This window comes from Elaeis guineensis, chromosome 8 (assembly GCF_000442705.2).
Source record: "Elaeis guineensis isolate ETL-2024a chromosome 8, EG11, whole genome shotgun sequence".
NCBI classification, from domain to species: domain Eukaryota; kingdom Viridiplantae; phylum Streptophyta; class Magnoliopsida; order Arecales; family Arecaceae; genus Elaeis; species Elaeis guineensis.
The window spans coordinates 35,994,635-36,013,575 of NC_026000.2; the positions used below are offsets into that span (position 1 = coordinate 35,994,635).

The 18,941-nt window shown below is 38.1% G+C and overlaps 2 protein-coding genes across 3 annotated transcripts in view; one reads left to right on the forward strand and one right to left on the reverse strand.

Annotated features, from left to right (window-relative positions):
• The window catches only part of LOC105034363 (beta-galactosidase 3), a gene marked incomplete in the record, with an annotated part of 119,766 nt that overhangs the window by 53,452 nt on the left and 47,373 nt on the right, over positions 1-18,941 (forward strand).
• Positions 3,815-7,411, reverse strand: LOC140851022 (beta-galactosidase 10-like). Of its 2 annotated transcripts, XR_012143192.1 has the most exons (4): positions 7,016-7,411; positions 6,398-6,507; positions 4,532-4,645; positions 3,906-4,035 (listed from the first exon to the last, which is right to left on the reverse strand). XR_012143192.1 is itself a non-coding variant. In XM_073261574.1 (3 exons), exons 1-3 carry the CDS (start codon positions 7,372-7,374, stop codon positions 3,830-3,832), a joined length of 675 nt encoding a protein of 224 aa, XP_073117675.1. In that variant the 5' UTR covers positions 7,375-7,403; the 3' UTR covers positions 3,815-3,829. The 2 variants fall into 2 exon arrangements, 1 of the variants encoding a protein (XP_073117675.1); XM_073261574.1 differs by lacking the exon at positions 4,532-4,645 and having other exon boundaries at positions 3,815-4,035; positions 7,016-7,403.

Sequence of the window (18,941 nt, forward strand, 5' to 3'; positions counted from 1 at the left end):
CTCCCGTAGGAGTCCGGGCGGAGCCGTGCTGATGTCGAATCGGCTGGAGCCCGGCTCCCGTAGGAGTCCGGGCGGAGCCGTACTGCTGTTGAGGAGGAGCCGGCTCCCGTAGGAGTCCGGGCAGAGCCGTACTGCTGTTGAAGGAGCCGGCTCCGTAGGAGTCCGGGCGGAGCCGTGCTGATGTCGACTGTGGAGCCCGGCTCCCGTAGGAGTCCGGGCGGAGCCGTACTGCTATTGGAGGAGGAGCCCGGCTCCCGTAGGAGTCCGGGCGGAGCCGTACTGCTGTTGAAGGGGAGCCCGGCTCCCGTAGGAGTCCGGGCGGAGCCGTACTGCTGTTGGAGGAGCCCGGCTCCTAGGAGCCGGGCGGAGCCGTGCTGATGTCGAATTCGGGTGGAGCCCGGCTCCCGTAGGAGTCCGGGCGGAGCCGTACTGCTGTTGAAGGAGGAGCCCGGCTCCCGTAGGAGTCCGGGCGGAGCCGTGCTGATGTCGACTGTGGAGCCCGGCTCCCGTAGGAGTCCGGGCGGAGCCGTACTGCTATTGGGGGAGGAGCCCGGCTCCCGTAGGAGTCCGGGCGGAGCCGTACTACTGTTGAAGGGGGAGCCCGGCTCCCGTAGGAGTACGGGCGGAGCCGTACTGCTGTTGGAGGAGGAGCCCGGCTCCCGTAGGAGTCCGGGCGGAGCCGTGCTGATGTCGAATTCGGCTGGAGCCCGGCTCCCGTAGGAGTCCGGGCGGAGCCGTACTGCTGTTGAAGGAGGAGCCCGGCTCCCGTAGGAGTCCGAGCGGAGCCGTACTGCTGTTGAAGGAGGAGCCCGGCTCCCGTAGGAGTCCGGGCGGAGCCGTGTTGATGTCGAATTCGGCTGGAGCCCGGCTCCCGTAGGAGTCCGGGCGGAGCCGTACTGCTGTTGAAGGAGGAGCCCGGCTCCCGTAGGAGTCCGGGCGGAGCCGTGCTGATATCGAATTCGGCTGGAGCCCGGCTCCCGTAGGAGTCCGGACGGAGCCGTACTGCTGTTGAAGGAGGAGCCCGGCTCCCGTAGGAGTCCGGGCGGAGCCGTGCTGATGTCGAATTCGGCTGCGGGTATTTTATACCCAACAGAATCTAATAAAAGGGCTAAGTTAGAACTAAATCAATTTTTGGATAACTCTAACTCTCCCTATTAACATCAAAGAAGAATTTACTTCTTGGGTGTGTATGGATGTAATATGTTGACAAATGCAAGTTTTCTTTTTAAAAAAGATGGCTCTAAGCATTTTTCACCTAGTAATCAGATCTTTTTGCCTAAGCATTGAATATTCGCATCAAACAGTAGAAAATATGAAGAAGCCTGCTATACAGCTAGGCTTAATCTGAAGCCTATTTAATTCGAGCTAGTAAGCCTGAGGGATGCTCTACACTTAATGCCCTAAAGGCATCTGATTTGGGAGTCATTAGTTAAAATCTTGCTACAAGGATCAGACAGAAAGCTTAAGAGATTAAGACATTGCACTAACTGTACATAAAAAATATATATATAAATAAAATAAAAATAAAATAAGAGAAACAGACTTGTATGAAGACAATACCTCAGCACGTCTTAGAGTTGATGATTTAGAGATAAAAATAGAGAGTTGGTCAAAAAGATATCTTTGAAAAACGATAAGTTCTTTACTTAACCACTTTACTGGACGATATTAATATCCCAATGACATATTTCACTAACTCTCTGCCGAGATATCCTTTGCTTACAAAATGGTCTGGAATAACTTCCTTTAAATCCAAGCAAGCATGTATATGACATTGATGGTTGTGGGTAGCACCTCCAACCATTTTCATAAGCCCTACAACTCATCCTGCGAATGTGAAATATTTCTTTTTCTTTTACTTGAAGATGGGCAAAATTTAAATTGGGGAGTGTGATAAGTGCACTAATTAGGACATAGAAGCATTAAACTCTTAGTAATTGATCCATATTATGTAGAATTTGATACTTCTCGTCCTCTTTTGTAGGAAATTGAAAGTTTGTGCTAATCAAGACCCAAATTGGTCCAAACCCAAAGCAAAACTCAAGCACCAAAGGCTAAGAGCAACCACTTGAAGGGCTAGCAAATAAGGGAATAAATCCAAGGGCTTGGAAGCGATGCTTCAATCAATGGCTGAAATTCATGGCCCCACTTCAAAAAACCCTAGCAACCTCTCCCCTTCACACTCTAGCACATGCCCTCTCTCCTTTACTCCACATTTTAGCGCACCCCCTTTCTCTTCTAAGTAACGCCCTTGCTTCCATATCAAAGCTCAGCCCTCCACCACTTAGGCACCTCCCATATCCCCTTAAAAACCCTAGCCGCCCATCCTTGCTTCCATCCTTAGTCCCACATTGTCAAATCAATTAATCCTCACACCTCCTAGCATCTATAAAAAGCCTCCAATGCCTCAAACTAGGGATCATCCAAGTTCTTCCACGCCCATCCAAGGAAGAGGCATCCAAGAGAAGAGAGGTCTTCTTGAAGGTTCTAGGTTTATGTTTTAAGTTGTTTTCTTTATGTTTTCATGCTAACTCCAAGCCGCAAGTAGATGGCTTAGGAGTTGGATTTGATTGTAAATACAAATTTTATTTTTAGCAATGAAGCAAGTTTTCTTTATGTCTTTGATCTTTTTTTTTGTTTTCATCTTCACTAATGTCTAGTTAAACTTCTCTTCTAGAGTTTGTGATGAAGCTAGATCTTTAGTTTTGATACATGTTGCTTTGGTTTTCTCTAGAGCTTATGCTTTGATCTCTTTTCCATAGATCTGAGCATGCATACATACTTTGATAGGATTAGTAGATCCTTGGATCGCTCTTCTTATGCTTAGAAATGGCATGTAAAGATTTAGATGAAGAGATGGCATTCTTGTGAATCTTTTCTATTACCCTTGTCTTATTCAAGAGACTTGATAGGTCATAGTTGTGATAAAACACTTCATGACCCATGCTTGGATCTATGCAAGAAAGGAAAATCTTTCATACAAAAACACCATCCTCTTGTTTGTGGTGCTCGACAAGTTATAGTTGTGTTAAATCACTTCATAACTTATGCTTGAATCCATACATGAGAGCTGCTTGATAGGTTATTGTTACAATCCATTACTTCATAACCTATGCTTGTTTATGTTATGCATCTTAACTGAGTTGATAAGAGAAACCAATAGAAACTATTATCTTAACTTTTGGTCTAGTGGATTCAACAAATCCTAGATCTTTCAAAAATTGATTGTCTATGTCTTTACTTTTAAATTTAGTAGATTTTAATCCAACAATCTCAACTGTTTTCTTAAAACTCGCTTGCACATAAGTTAAAACATACATAAGGTACATAAGTCTCTGTGAGATCGACCCGTACTCACTGGAAGTGCTGCTTTGAACAACCGTGCGCTTGCAGTATATTAAAACTTTGTCTTTAAAAATGTTGATGCAAAAATAGCTACCTCAAGAACACCACTCTCCTACCTCGTTGCTGTTACATGGCCCATATGGGATAGAGTTAATGAAACACATCTTGGTAGCTGATGTGTTAGTAGAATGTTCATGTTTGGGTGTTGTTGGGGGAGATTGGTTACTCAATTACAATTTTATGGGCACAGTAGATCTAAGTTTCTCCTCAGAAAACAAAACATCATGTCAGTGACAATTTATAAAAAGATACCCCATGCAATAGTAAGAAATCTATGAAGAAAGAAATAAATCTTCATAACAGCACATTACATTTTAACACTATAAACTTTAAATTAAAAGGTAGATTAGCCCAACATTGAGAAATAACGGAAACAACCTATAATATGTACAAGTCAATGGCTGAGAAAAGCATAATATTGTGTCTACATTGTCACTAGATTTATACTTGTTAATTCTAAATGATCATGATATGAATTATAAAGATCAACACTAGAAAGAGCTAGCAAAAAAATGCTTACTTGTAAGCCAACAGTCATGCTTAACAGAGCAATTTCATTCTTTCCTGCCCTCAAGGAAATGGGAGTCTCAAGCTTGAAAGTTGAATCTGAGCCATTTCCAGATGCAGTGGCTATGAAATAAAGTGACAGAACATGTAAGCCCACTAAATTGAGTTTGTATTTATGCAAAAGATAGTACTACGTACAATGTATGCTACAGCTTTCATATGAGTTAGTACATATGCAAAAGATAGCATTATCTAGAATATATCCTCCAGCTTTTCTTATGGGTACACTAGGTGTACCTACACGAGTACTAAATTACTCTTATTGCTTAGAGGCATGCAATCAAAGAGGAGACACATGGTGAATATGTATGACAGTCATGCAAAAAATCAGAGTTTGTGATCATCTGCCACTTTCTTCTTGACATAATGGTACTTCAGGATTTATAAGGATGGAAAATAGCAAGCATGGTGGACCATATATCATCATAAAGACATTGTATGAGAAGGAAAAGAAAATTAACCCTTCAACATCAAACAAACATCTTTTATTGAATCCTGATATCGTAATTAACATTTCATAAATCTTGTATCTAATGAATAGAACAACTTGCTGGACCACCTAAAAGAAATTGTCATTTCTCTGAATAGTAATATTGCATGGAGTTCAATCACTTTAACTTTGAGCTTTCGGGTACTTCAACAATGTGCATTGTTGTTCATTGATTATCTCCCCCTGCACATATCAGATCTTAGACTATATAAAAAGAGAAAATCATATATGGACCAGAGATTGGTATATGCATATTTCTGTTCCTATTCAGTAGATTCGAATTCAATGAATATCAAAAGGATAATAAATACACACATTTGTATGTGTGAAAATGCATATAAACACTTAAACACAAACACATATAAATATTTAAAATTTTGAATTTTATAGAGCTACATGGGCTGGTCGGTGCTAGGCCCTTATATTTTGTGCGAGGCCATGGCTGCTTCATCTTGCAGTTAGGATATGTTACTTGTCATATGGGTTGTTTTTGGGCTAGGCTTCATGTTGGGAATGGGGGGATTCCGCTGGCTCTTTCTTTCACTTTCTTTCCCTTTTGTTGTTCTCTTCTCTTTCTTTGTCCAATTTTCCTTCTTTTTATGGTACCCATTTCATTTCTAATGAGATGTATGGTGGTCATTCCCACTACTCTGCCATTAAAAAAAATACATATATGCACTACTTTCCCATATATGCTGGGCCTATGTCACCTAAGCTTATGAGGAAATCTAAGTGATTCTAAGGCCCAGGTCAACTACTGCCAGCATTTCCTTAACAACTTAGATGATGAAAGATGCCACATGATCCAAATCTCATGCACAAAGCATGTGGTGCAAAAGAAATGTCCAATCTTTTACCCATAACATCGAAAGCACTTGGCCAAGCTAGATCTTAAAACTACATAATGATGAACCAAAAGAACATGAGACATTTCTAAATATTTCAAAACACATATACAATAATAGCTTCTATCTATACAACAGAAAGTTATGATTTACAAATAAGAATAATGCCACAGAATTGCTTCAAAAAATTGGATATGCATGTTTGACTGTACAAAAAGAGCTCTTTCGTCTGCAAAAATATGATGAAACAATTCTAGAAGAACACTCAGAAATAGGTTAATCATTTTCTGGGGCCATCAGCATTATGGGCACATTTTTTATATTTATCAATCCTTCATGATAATAAACTGCTTTTTTGAATGTTTAGTTTGTTTAGAGGCTAGTTTTTGCATGTCTTCAAGAAGTTGCATATGGTAGTGAGCAATGCCTAATAAGTTGGATGTAAGGAAGGGTTATCACGTCCTTTGATGACATGAAGCAACAAACTTTAATTTATTTGGGAGAATCTTTGTTTTCTAGAATGATACGTCACACATTTACTTCACATAATACCTCATGACATTTAGATGTGGTAGAAGGGTGACAAGAGGCTCACAGGCTGGTTATACTACATGGAAGGTTGCTTATGATGAATACCATTCATGAAGATTTCGATGTCATTACTTTAAAAGACCAAATGTTATTCAAATTGTTCCGTCAGAAACCAAAAGAAAAGGTTTTTAAAATAAAGTACTTTAAGATTTTTTTCCATTAATCATAGTTAATTTGAATAATTAAATACCTTCAATCACAAAATGCAACAAACACAAGTTTGTCAACACTTGTAGAATGAGTTGATACAATAATGCACTCCTTTGAATCAGAAAAGAAATGCATCTCACTTGAACAACATCAATGCAATAATATCAAACCTCATGAAATACCAACCAATAAGCAATATAGTAACAAAAGTTCAACACATGATATAATAGAAGCCAAACACAAGTATTAGAATCCATCACCTCCATGCAAAACTATTGTCACTGAATTTCGATTTTAGGTGTCATACATGAACAAAATTCATGCATTAGAATCTGTCATGATGGATCACCTTGAAGCTTCTGATTGACAAAAGCATGGACAGCATGGCCTTTTGATTCAACCACAAGAATTGGATCACTCCTGCCACTCAAGAATTCTTCACTTTCATCTACATGCATACTGCAATTTCATAAAATGATTTGAAGCTTGTCAACCAACTTATATGGATATATAAACTTTTCATGTGCTGATATAAAAATGCTGCAATATTAAGTGGTAAATTTGTGTAAAGAATAAAGAAACAAGGAAAAATTTAAAACAAGATGCAGGTTTATGCAAGCGCCTGACAGATTTTAAGCAAGATCTGTTTATATGTAGACTTAAACTAAAGGAAGGAATTTCTTTTTCTTTCTTTCCACTTTTCTGCATTTATAACATATATGGATCAGGCAAACAGCATAAAACTGAAAGTAGCAGCAATCAAGTAAATCTAGAGTTTTGCAATCATATGAAGATTTACTCATCATGGCATATAATCAAACCCTTGAACATAAATATCAATTTTCTGCGCACTGCATATCTTTGATGCTATTCAAGTGTATTTCACTAGCTATAATTTAACAGGATGAACCACTGACAAGTAAAATACTTAACAACATATTGATAAGTCGCTAAGAGTGAGACTGACCTTGTTGTGTACCAAAGATAATCAGTGGAATCTTTTGTGGTGTTAATATGATCTACAAATCCCTTTCTGACAAAGTCAGGTTGTCCCCAGACCCCGGCCTTCTCCATGAAGATGTTCCAGTGGCGATCTTCTGAACCTTTCTTTGGAGAAAACATCGATGCTTGCAAATTCTCTGGTACCATGTCTACTATAGAAGTTTGAGATCTGACCTGGAGAATATGATCTCCGGTTAGGACTGTAAGCAGAAGGCATGCAAAAAGATGATTACTGAATTTCCCCGCAACAGAAAACATGACTAGTCTCACATCAAATTTTTTCTTAGAAAATATAATTTTATGTGATAGCTGCCGAACAAACATAGGTGGATTTTAGCAGTTTCCAGAAAAAACAATCAAAATTAGGTATAAACAACATGCCAAAAACAAAAATACTATTTTCATTTTGCTTTTACATATTTTTTGAAGACAATAAAAATGAACATGCAAATGCCCATGTATAAGGAAATTATATAATCAAATTTGTTGACTTCCTTATTCAAATTCTCCAAAAAAGAGAAAAAAGACATCACACACACACACACAAGAGAGAGAGAGAGAGAGAGAGAGAGAACAAAATTATTTTATTAAATTATTTTAAACATTTTTGTGGCTAAACTTTGATCCAAATATTTACCTATTCCTCATTTGTCTCAAGTAAATTAGAAAATAGATGACATCCAGTGAGTTTAACTTAACAGAACTATTACTAATCATTTTTGTTAAGCAAAAATGGTATTACTGACTTATCAAGATGATAATAATTATATCATAATCAAAATCATAATAATTCTATCATAATACATCAGTTGGACTTCGATACCATTACATCTCTATTAGTCCAATTAAATTAGTTGACTATTCATCTTTGAATGATCACAAGGGTTGGAGTTCAAAAGACTAGATAAAGTGCACACCAAGCACCCAATAAACAAAAAAGAACTTTTATTCACACTCTAAAGAAACTAAAAGATTTTAAGCCTAATAATTGAATCATTAGAACCATCCCTTTTCTTCAAAGTCCCCTTCTATATTCAAAACCCACAACCTAGTTATAAAGATTTCAAAATTAGAGCAAGGTAGGAAGTGGGCTCACCAATGGACTCAATAAAAAGGATGAAAGTGGCTGGATATATGGATCATAGTGGGCATAGACTAAGAAGGCAGCTGTTTACTTGCTTATGTTATGGGTGGGAGACCGGTTTGAGTAGGCTATGGTGGAGAGAGATTAAAAGTGACCATCTGTTGCTCCTAGATTGATTTTGATGATTACAAAGCAGATTGAAGGGATACAAATATTTTTATTTGAAAAAATCTTTATGCTCTTCAGGGGCAAAATCGTAATTTTACTAAAATCCTGATTTGATAGTATCATTTGGTAGAACAAATGATTTGTAATCTATTGGTGAAAATTTCATTGTTTTTGGACTTATATTTTTGAAGTTATGAATGTTTGAAGTGCATGAGTCGACTCATGAGTCAACTCATGGTACAATGAGCTGCTTGGCACGCTAAAATTTCCCTTGGCACGCCGGTTTTTTGGCTTGGCACGACCTGTGAGTCGACTCATGAGTCGACCCACAAGGCATGAGTCGACTTCTGCTGTTTTGGGCCAAAATATCCAGAAACCCAAATCTCTGGTTTTTGCAACAGAGGTCGACTCATGAGTCGACCCCTGAAGCATGAGTCGACTCATGAGTCGACCCCTGCGACGGGAATTGTCCGCAACGGCTAGTTTTTTGCCCGTTTTAGTTGCCTTTAATGCTCACGTTAAATGCTCTAACGGCTCTTTTTCTGCCTAAAATGTTTTCCCTTGTTTCTTAAAGCTATAAAAGGTTTCAAAAGGTGAAAAACAAAAAGGGGGATCTACAATATACACGAGAGATACAGGAGATCTACAATATACACAAGAGACATACAAGAGATTTTGAAAGAGAAAAGCAAGAGCGTTCAAAAGGGCATTCAAGAGCATTCAAAGAGAGGGTTTTTCAAGCCAACTTTTCAACCTTGATCAAGAGCTCTTTCAAAGCCTTCAAGAAGCCTTCAATCAAAGCTCACCTATTCCTCAAGCGTTCATTCAACTCTTCATCCACCTTGAGGAAATCCAAAAGGGGCTTCTTCATTTGAGTAAAGTGTATTTAATGTTATATTCGCTCATTTAAGGAGCTATTTTGTACTTATTTGTGCTCTAAACTGTCTTACTCTTTGTGAGTAATTGTTCTTGTTTTTGGAGGGTTTCCAAAACAAGGGAAGGTTGATCCGAACCTGAAATCGGAGTATATTGGGTTGGCTTGTACCCGGGAAACAAGTGGACTAGCTTGGGATAGCTAGTGTCGGAGTTTCCGACGTTTGTATTCGGGTTGAATACAAGTATAGTGGATTGGAATTCCCAAGTAGGAGCTTGGGGAGTGGATGTAGGTGCAAGGTTGGCACCGAACCACTATAAATCCTTGTGTTTGTGGTGTGCTTTATTGTTTCTCTTTATTTCTTTATTATATCCTTGCATTCTTGCTTTAGGTAATTAATCTTGAACTAAAGTCTTTCTCCTCATTCATCAAGCTTTTAACAAATACTTTTCATAAGTAGTTAGTTAAGCTTAAATTCTTTAAAACCCAATTCACCCCCCCTCTTGGGTTGCATAGCTGGGCAACAAGTGGTATCAGAGCCCGGTGCTCTAGCCCTTCTTTGATCTAACAATCAAAGAGCCAAAGATCTATGGCAACCCATGTCGGTACTTCTCTAGCCGAGGGGCAATCTACCAACTGACCTCCACTTTTCAATGGGTCTAATTACACCTATTGGAAAGCTCGGATGAAGATATTCATACAAGCACTCGACTATGATATGTGGAGTATCATAGTGAACGGTCCTCACACACCCACCAAGATTATAGATGGTGAGGAGTCAACCAAACCCGAGAAAGAATGGGATGAGGTTGATAAGAAATTGGCACAATTAAATGCTAAAGCTATGAATGTTCTTTATTGTGCACTTGATGCAAATGAATTTAATCGCATTTCTACTTGTGCATCTGCTAAAGAAATATGGGATAGGTTAGAAGTAACCCATGAGGGAACAAATCAAGTAAAAGAGTCTAAAATAAACATGCTTGTGCATAAATATGAATTGTTTAAAATGGAGCATGATGAGTCCATAACTGCTATGTTTACTCGTTTTACTGATATAATTAATGGTTTGAAGAGTCTTGGCAAATCTTATACTAACAGTGAGCTTGTAAGGAAGATTCTCAGGTCATTGCCAAGAACTTGGGAAGCCAAGGTGACTGCCATCCAAGAAGCAAAGGACTTGAACACTCTACCTCTAGAAGAGCTTCTTGGATCCTTGATGACTCATGAACTTAGCATGAAGCAACATCAAGAGGATGAAGTCAAAAAGAAAAGAACCATTGCCCTCAAATCCACAACTTCGCCTGATGATGAAACGGATGACACTGAAGATGAAGAACAGGATGAAGAGATGGCACTCATCACCCGGAGATTTAAGAAGTTTCTAAGAAAAAGGAAACAGGGGATGAGAAAGAAGTCATTCACAAAAGGGGAACAAAGCAAAGAGAAAGAGAAAGATCAACCCCTTATATGCTACGAGTGCAAGAAGCCGGGACATTTCAAATCCGAATGTCCACAACTGAAGAAAGGTCCCAAAAAGTTCAAAAAGAAAGCAATGATGGCGACTTGGAGTGCGAGTGATGACTCAAGCTCCGATGAGGAAACCTCAACAGAACAAGCCAACCTGTGCCTTATGGCACACGAAAATGAGGTAACTTCTGAATCCCCTAGTGAATTTACTTTTGAAGAATTGCATGAAGCATTCTATGATTTAATTGATGAATTAAAGAAACTAGGGATGAAAAACAAAGAACTGAAATTGGAAAATCAGTCCTTAGTGAAACAAGCTGAAAACCTTTCAATTGAAAAATCCACCTTGATTCAAGAAAATCAAAGCTTAAAGAATGAAATTAACAAGCTGAAACCTATAGTAGATAAGTTCACCTTAAGTTCAAACAAACTAAATATGATTCTTGATAATCAAAAAGCTGTATATGATAAGGCTGGACTTGGCTATAACCCCTTGAAGAAACAAAAATTTCTGAAGAATATTTATGTAAATTATTCAAGAAACAAGTCTACAAATATTACTTGTTTCAAATGTGGTAGAATAGGACATAAATCATACACATGCCTTATTAACAAATCTGCAAACACAACTATAAAGAAAATATGGGTTCCAAAAGGAACCATTTTGACTAATCTAAAAGGACCCAAGAAAGCTTGGGTACCTAAGACAGAAACTTGACTTTTGCTTGCAGGTGTGTCTAGCATCCCAAGGAGGAAACAGGAAATGGTATCTTGACAGTGGATGCTCGAGACACATGACTGGTGATGAATCACAATTCATCACGCTTGATGCTAAAGATGGAGGGATGGTCACCTTTGGAGATAATGGCAAAGGAAAGATCATCGGGATAGGTAACATTGGTATCACTCCCTCCAAATACATTAAAAATATTTTGTTAGTTAAAGGTTTAAAGCATAACTTACTTAGCATTAGTCAATTTTGTGATAAAGGGTATAAAGTTGTTTTTGAATCATCTGTTTGCATTGTGACTAGTCCTATTAACGATGGCATTAAATTTATAGGACATAGGCATGGCAATGTTTATATGGTAGATTTGAATGATTTAGCCAAATTAGACATGCAATGCCTAGTATCCTTGAATGCTAAAGTTAATGAGACTAGTTGGCTGTGGCATCGTAGACTTGCACATATTAGCATGCATTCTCTTTCAAAATTAATTAAGAAAGAATTAGTTCTTGGTTTGCCAAAACTGAATTTTGAAAAGGATAGAATTTGTGATGCATGCCAATTAGGTAAACAAACTAGAGTTTCATTTAAATCCAAAAATATTGTTTCAACTTCTAGACCTTTAGAGCTCTTGCATATGGACTTATTTGGACCAACTAGAACCACTAGTCTAGGAGGAAAACGATATGGTTTTGTAATTATAGATGATTACTCTCGTTTTACTTGGGTTTTTTTTTTGACACACAAAGATGAAACTTTTCATATTTTCACTAAATTTCATCGAAAAGTCACTAATGAAAAAGGGTTTTCAATTCAAAATATTAAAAGTGATCATGGAACTGAATTTGAAAATCAAGACTTTGAAAATTTTTGTGATGAAAATGGAATTGGCCATAACTTCTCTGCTCCTAGGACACCCCAACAGAATGGGGTAGTTGAAAGGAAAAACAGAACCTTAGAAGAAATGGCCCGTACCATGCTTTGTGAAAGCAACCTTCCAAGATATTTTTGGGCGGAAGCAATTAACACAGCATGTTACATTTTAAATCGTGCTTTGATTAGACAATTTTTAAAGAAAACCCCCTATGAACTTTGGAAAGGAAGAAAACCAAATATTGTATATTTTCATGTTTTTGGTTGCCGATGTTTTGTATTAAATAATGGCAAAGAAAGACTTGGTAAATTTGATGCAAAATCAGATGAAGCAATCTTTCTAGGTTACTCCACTAGTAAAGCATTTAGAGTTTTCAACAAAAGAACTTTAGTAGTTGAGGAGTCCATACATGTTGTTTTTGATGAATCTAACGATCTTCCTTCAAGGAAGAATGAGGGTGTTGATGATGCAGATCCACTAATAGAAGGTATGAAGGAGATCACTCTGAAAGATTCAGCAATTCCAGAAGACAAGGATCAAGAAGACAAACAAGATGAGAGAGGTGAAGAAATTCAAGAACAACCTCAAGGTACAAATGACCTACCCAAGGAATGGAGGTATGTTCACAACCACCCTAAGGAGTTAATTATTGGTGATCCTATGCATGGGGTAAAAACCCGTTCTTCACTTAGAGATGTAGTTAATCATTGTGCTTTTGTATCTCATCTTGAACCTAAAACTTTTGAAGAAGCTGAAAATGATCATAATTGGATTAATGCAATGCAAGAGAAACTTAATCAATTTGAAAGAAATAATGTTTGGACCTTAGTATCAAGACCTAAAAATTATTCAATAATTGGCACAAAATGGGTCTTTAGAAACAAATTAGATGAGCATGGTAATGTAATTAGAAATAAAGCAAGACTGGTTGCTAAGGGATATAATCAAGAAGAAGGAATTGATTTTGATGAAACCTTTGCACCTGTTGCTAGATTAGAAGCTATTAGACTTCTACTTGCATATGCTTGCTTTATGAAATTCAAATTATTTCAAATGGATGTTAAAAGTGTATTTTTAAATGGATATATTGCTGAAGAAGTATATGTAGAACAACCCCCTGGATTTGAAAATCATGCTTTTCCTAATCATGTCTTTAGATTAAATAAAGCTTTATATGGATTAAAACAAGCACCTAGAGCATGGTATGATAGGCTAAGCAAATTTCTACTAAATAATGGTTTTTCAAGAGGTAATGTAGATACAACCCTCTTTATTAAAAGAAATCAAAATGATATGCTAGTTATACAAATTTATGTTGATGACATAATTTTTGGGTCTACTAATGAATCCCTTTGTCAAGACTTTGCTAAGCTTATGCAGGGGGAGTTCGAGATGAGCATGATGGGAGAACTCACCTTCTTCCTCGGACTCCAAATCAAACAATCAAAAGAGAGAATCTCCATCACCCAAAGCAAGTACACCAAGGAACTACTCAAAAGATTTGGAATGGAGAACTCCAAACCAATTGGCACACCAATGAGTCCCTCATGTAAGCTTGACAAGGATGATGAAGGTAAATGTGTAGACTTAAAATACTATAGAGGTATGATTGGCTCATTATTATATTTAACTGCAAGTAGGCCTGATATCATGTTTAGTGTTTGTTTATGTACTAGATATCAATCTAATCCTAAAGAATCTCATTTGAATGCTGTTAAAAGAATCCTTAGATACTTAAATGGTACTCAAACTCTAGGGTTATGGTACTCTAAGGACTCACAAATTGATTTATTAGGATATTCAGATGCTGATTTTACTGAATGTAAATTAGATAGAAAAAGCACAAGTGGAACTTGCCAATTTCTTGGAGTTAACCTAATCTCATGGTTTAGCAAGAAACAAAATTCGGTGGCACTGTCTACGGCTGAGGCCGAATACATTGCAGCCGGAAGTTGTTGTGCTCAAATCTTGTGGATTAAGCAACAACTCGAAGACTTTGGAATCAAACTTAATGAAACACCAATAAGATGTGACAACACAAGTGCCATAAATCTATCTAAAAATCCAATTCAACACTCAAGATCCAAACATATTGAAATAAGACATCATTTTATAAGAGAACATGTTCAAAACAAAAATATAATTCTAGAATATGTTTGCACTGAAAATCAATTAGCTGATATCTTTACAAAGGCCCTTAGTGAGGATAGATTCTGTGAAATTAGGAGAAATCTAGAAATTCTAGATCCATATGCCTAAATTTTTCTCAATTTCCAAGAATTGATGTCAAAAATTCTTAGAGCTCAATTTCCAACATCTATCCTGGTCCCAAAAGCTCAAGTTTATCATTCTAAAAACTTATCTTTGAGCAAAACTCCTCCCAAAATTTCAAATTTTTCTGGAATTTATTCACATTTTTTCTGAATTTCTGAACTTCATGAGTCGACCCCCATGAGTCGACTCTATGGCAAACTTGTTATTTCCTCAAACTTCCCACGGGCTCATTGTTTTTATATGGGATCCTGTTCGTGAGACGACTCATCCTTTCATCTTCCTTCTTCCAACAACCGACTTCCCCATTTCCTTTTGCTCCAAATCCAAGGATCTAGCTCGAGGCACTTCTCCCTCCTCCTCTCCACCAAAAATCGCCACCTTGGAAAGGGATTTTTGTGCTTTCTCCCATTGTTTGGCACGGTTGGAGCGTGCCCTAGCACTCCACCGTTCTTCCCAAATCCACCTCTTTTCTCCACCAAAATCCCTATTCACTCTCTTGTGATCCCTCCTCCACTCATTCACTTGTTCCTCCAAGTCTCCTTGCCTGCTACTGTAGTGAATATGGCTCCGAAGATGAAGCTTCCCCAAAGAAGAAAGTCAGTCCGTGAGCTTGAAGAAAATGTCCGAAAGAAAAGGCAAGCTGCTCAGTCTTCCACTGCTCCCACTCCAGCTTCTGTATCTGCTCAAGGTCCCCCTCAATCCTCCCTAAGCCCCAGTAAGAATCCTCTATCTGATAGAAAAGTTGAAACCGGGAAGAATATAGATTTTCGGTTCTTTGAAAAAGAGGATTTTACATTTGCAACCAAGATTAAAAACCAAGGATGGGGTTTCTACTGCTCCCTTAAGGAAGTCACCTATGTTGACCTAGTTAGAGAATTCTACCAGAATCTACATTATGGAAATGGGTCAGTGACTTCAACAGTCAAGGGTATTGATATTTGCTTGGATTCTAGTATATTGGGAGAAATACTTTATTTGCCTAGTGAGGGTTACTCTTATATGGAACTCCCAGTAAAAGAAGAGGGGATCAGTGTTATTCTAGGGGGAACTTATTCAGGGAGTTTAAAGAAATTGGAAGCAAAGATTTTGTCCATTGAGATGAGGATCCTGCATCAGATGGTAACGAAGCTCTTCTTTCCTAGGAGTGGTAGGCATGATTTACTTTCCAGCAGAGATGTTTATATCATATTTCATGTCATCACTCAGACCCCCCTGAACCTCCCTGCACTTATGATAGAGGCCATGAGAGAGACTTTGAACAGATCCAAGGCACACTTGCCTTTTGGTATGGTCCTTACTCGAGTATTTAGGAGGTTTGGAGTTAGCTGTGAGGGGGAGGCATCTACTAAGCTCTCTCATGTGGACACCTTCAACCAACACACCCTGCACCGAATGGGATTTACAAAGACTGATGGTGGTTGGACCAAGGGATCTGAGGAGAGAGCTGAGGAGAGAGCTGGGGAGAGAACTGAAGATAGAGCTGAAGACAGACTTGAAGACAGAGCTGAAGAAGAAGGTCCATCATCTCCTATTCATGACTTCAGGGCAGCATCACCAGATATCCAGTTCTTTCCTGATACAGAGGCTGGCCCTTCAGAGTTTACTAGGATGCCCACACCAGTGTATCAGCCAGAGAGCAGAGCACCTCAATCAGAGTTCAGATTGGCTGACGATCAGATCGAGCAGATATCACAGCGTGTGGCCTCTTTGCTATCTAGTCAGTGGAGCAGTACTACTTTTGCACCAGGAGCCACTTCTTCTGATCAGACCATGACTCCCCACATATCCACTGTGTTTCAGATGATATCAGATCAGTCCATCCGGATTCAGCAGCTTGAGGACACTGTCTGGAGACTGACTGGCAGAGTTCTTGACTTGCAGGGGCAAGTCCTTGCTTTGGCCCATCCTCAGCCACAGGAGTCCACTATTGAGGTCACAGACCTCACTGCAGAGGCTGGCAGGCTCAGAGGAGCACTGGAGGGTGGATATGAGTTACTGAGGAGAGAGATCCGAGGATCGAGTGAGCATGCATCCACTCAGTTCACTGCTCTACTTCAGTCTGTTTCCAGAGCACTGAACGTACTTGATTCCATCAGACTCACCATTTCTGTTCAGTCCTTAGCCTCTCAGCGTTCTCAGCCTCCCAGTTCTTCTCACTCTCCTGCTCGTGCCAGAGGCAGACGGGGTAGAGGAAGCACTTCTGATCAAGATCCATCAGCTTCTCATCCCATATCTGATGACTCCGATCCATGACTTGTCATGATCATTACTAGATCCTAGGTGTTAGTGTCTTGTTCTAGGATCTGTATTTTGGGGCCATGTATTGACAATTAGCTGGTTGACTTTTATATTATGAACTATGTATTGAAACAATTATGGTTTTATGGTATCATCTTTTACTTATATTTCTACCTTTTGTAATGATGTCGATCATATTTTGGTTATATATATATTCTCCTTGTTGAAATATTGTCTTCTCTTTGTTGTTGTTTGCTGTTAATAATTGCTGTATTAAGGGGAAGCAAACATCTGTGATAAACTCTAAAGGGGGAGAAATTAAAGAATGTTTCAGAAAAAGGAGGAGTTAACCATGTTTGATGATGTCAAAAAGGGGGAGAAATTAAACAAAAAAAAATCCATCAAAAGCAAAACCATAAATTATGAGCAATTAAAGAAAAAGCAATCCATCAAAAGCAAAACCATAAATTATGAGCAATTAAAGAAAAAGCAACCCATCAAAAGCAAAACTACAAATTATGAGAAATTAATGAATGAATTGGAGAATTTAAAGAACAATATCAAAAGTACAATGCTAAGTACAATGCAAATAAGTAACTTTTAAATTACTTCTTTACATATGCTCTGATTTGCTTTAAAAATTTAAATATACTCTGATATACTTCAAAATTCCAACTTGCTCTGATACATCTTTTGAAATTTTATTTACCTTGATACATCTTAAGAAATTCAACTTGCCTTGATACATCTTAAGAAATTTAACTTACTCTGATACATCTTAAAATTTTTAACTTGCTCTGATACATTGTAAAATTTTTTTTCTGATAACATTGTAAAATTGTTTTTCTTGCTCTGATACATTGCAAAATTTATTTTTCTCTTGCTCTGATACATCTTAAACTCAAAATGATCTAATACACTTTCCAAATCAACTCTTAAACATGCTTTGGCACACATAATTATTTTTTGTTCTGATGCTAAAACTAAAATCAAATGAGAATGAGCAAATTTTCAAAATACAGCTTGATCTGATAACAAAAACAAGTTTTCTGCTCTAACACCAAAATCACATAATCCAATGAGCATATCTTCAAATCTTTAAGCAAATGGGCAAACTATTCTTGCATATGACCATTTATATCACATACCAAAAGAATCATACTCTTTTCAAGCATATAAATCTATAATGCATTCACATAAATGTTTTTGTTCAAGTGTTTTGTCATCATCAAAAAGGGGGAGATTGTTGCTCCTAGATTGATTTTGATGATTACAAAGCAGATTGAAGGGATACAAATATTTTTATTTGAAAAAGTCTTTATGCTCTTCAGGGGCAAAATCGTAATTTTACTAAAATCCTAATTTGATAGTATCATTTGGTAGAACAAATGATTTGTAATTTATTGGTGAAAATTTCATTGTTTTTGGACTTATATTTTTGAAGTTATGAATGTTTGAAGTGCATGAGTCGACTCATGAGTCAACTCATGGCACAATGAGCTGCTTGGCACGCTAAAATTTCCCTTGGCACGCCGGTTTTTTGGCTTGGCACGACCTGTGAGTCGACTCATGAGTCGACCCACAAGGCATGAGTCGACTCATGAGTCGACTTTTGCTGTTTTGGGCCAAAATATCCAGAAACCCAAATCTCTGGTTTTTGCAACAGAGGTCGACTCATGAATCGACCCCTGAAGCATGAGTCGACTCATGAGTCGACCCCTGCGACGGGAATTGTCCGCAACGGCTAGTTTTTTGCCCGTTTTAGTTGCCTTTAATGCTCACGTTAAATGCTCTAACGGCTCTTTTTCTGCCTAAAATATTTTTCCTTGTTTCTTAAAGTTATAAAAGGTTTCAAAAGGGGGATCTACAATATACACGAGAGATACAGGAGATCTACAATATACACAAGAGACATACAAGAGATTTTGAAAGAGAAAAGCAAGAGCGTTCAAAAGGGCATTCAAGAGCATTCAAAGAGAGGGTTTTTCAAGCCAACTTTTCAACCTTGATCAAGAGCTCTTTCAAAGCCTTCAAGAAGCCTTCAATCAAAGCTCACCTATTCCTCAAGCGTTCATTCAACTCTTCATCCACCTTGAAGAAATCCAAAAGGGGCTTCTTCATTTGAGTAAAGTGTATTTAATGTTATATTCGCTCATTTAAGGAGCTATTCTTGTACTTATTT

Coding starts and splice junctions, on each gene's coding strand:
- LOC140851022 (XM_073261574.1), bottom strand. CDS start 7,374: ATGTTTGTTCGGCAGCTATCACATAAAATTATATTTTCTAAGAAAAAA. Junction 6,508..7,015: donor TATCTTTGGTACACAACAAG/GTCAGTCTCACT, acceptor ATGAAATTGCAG/TATGCATGTAGATGAAAGTG. Junction 4,036..6,397: donor TGTCAATCAGAAGCTTCAAG/GTGATCCATCAT, acceptor TTTATTTCATAG/CCACTGCATCTGGAAATGGC.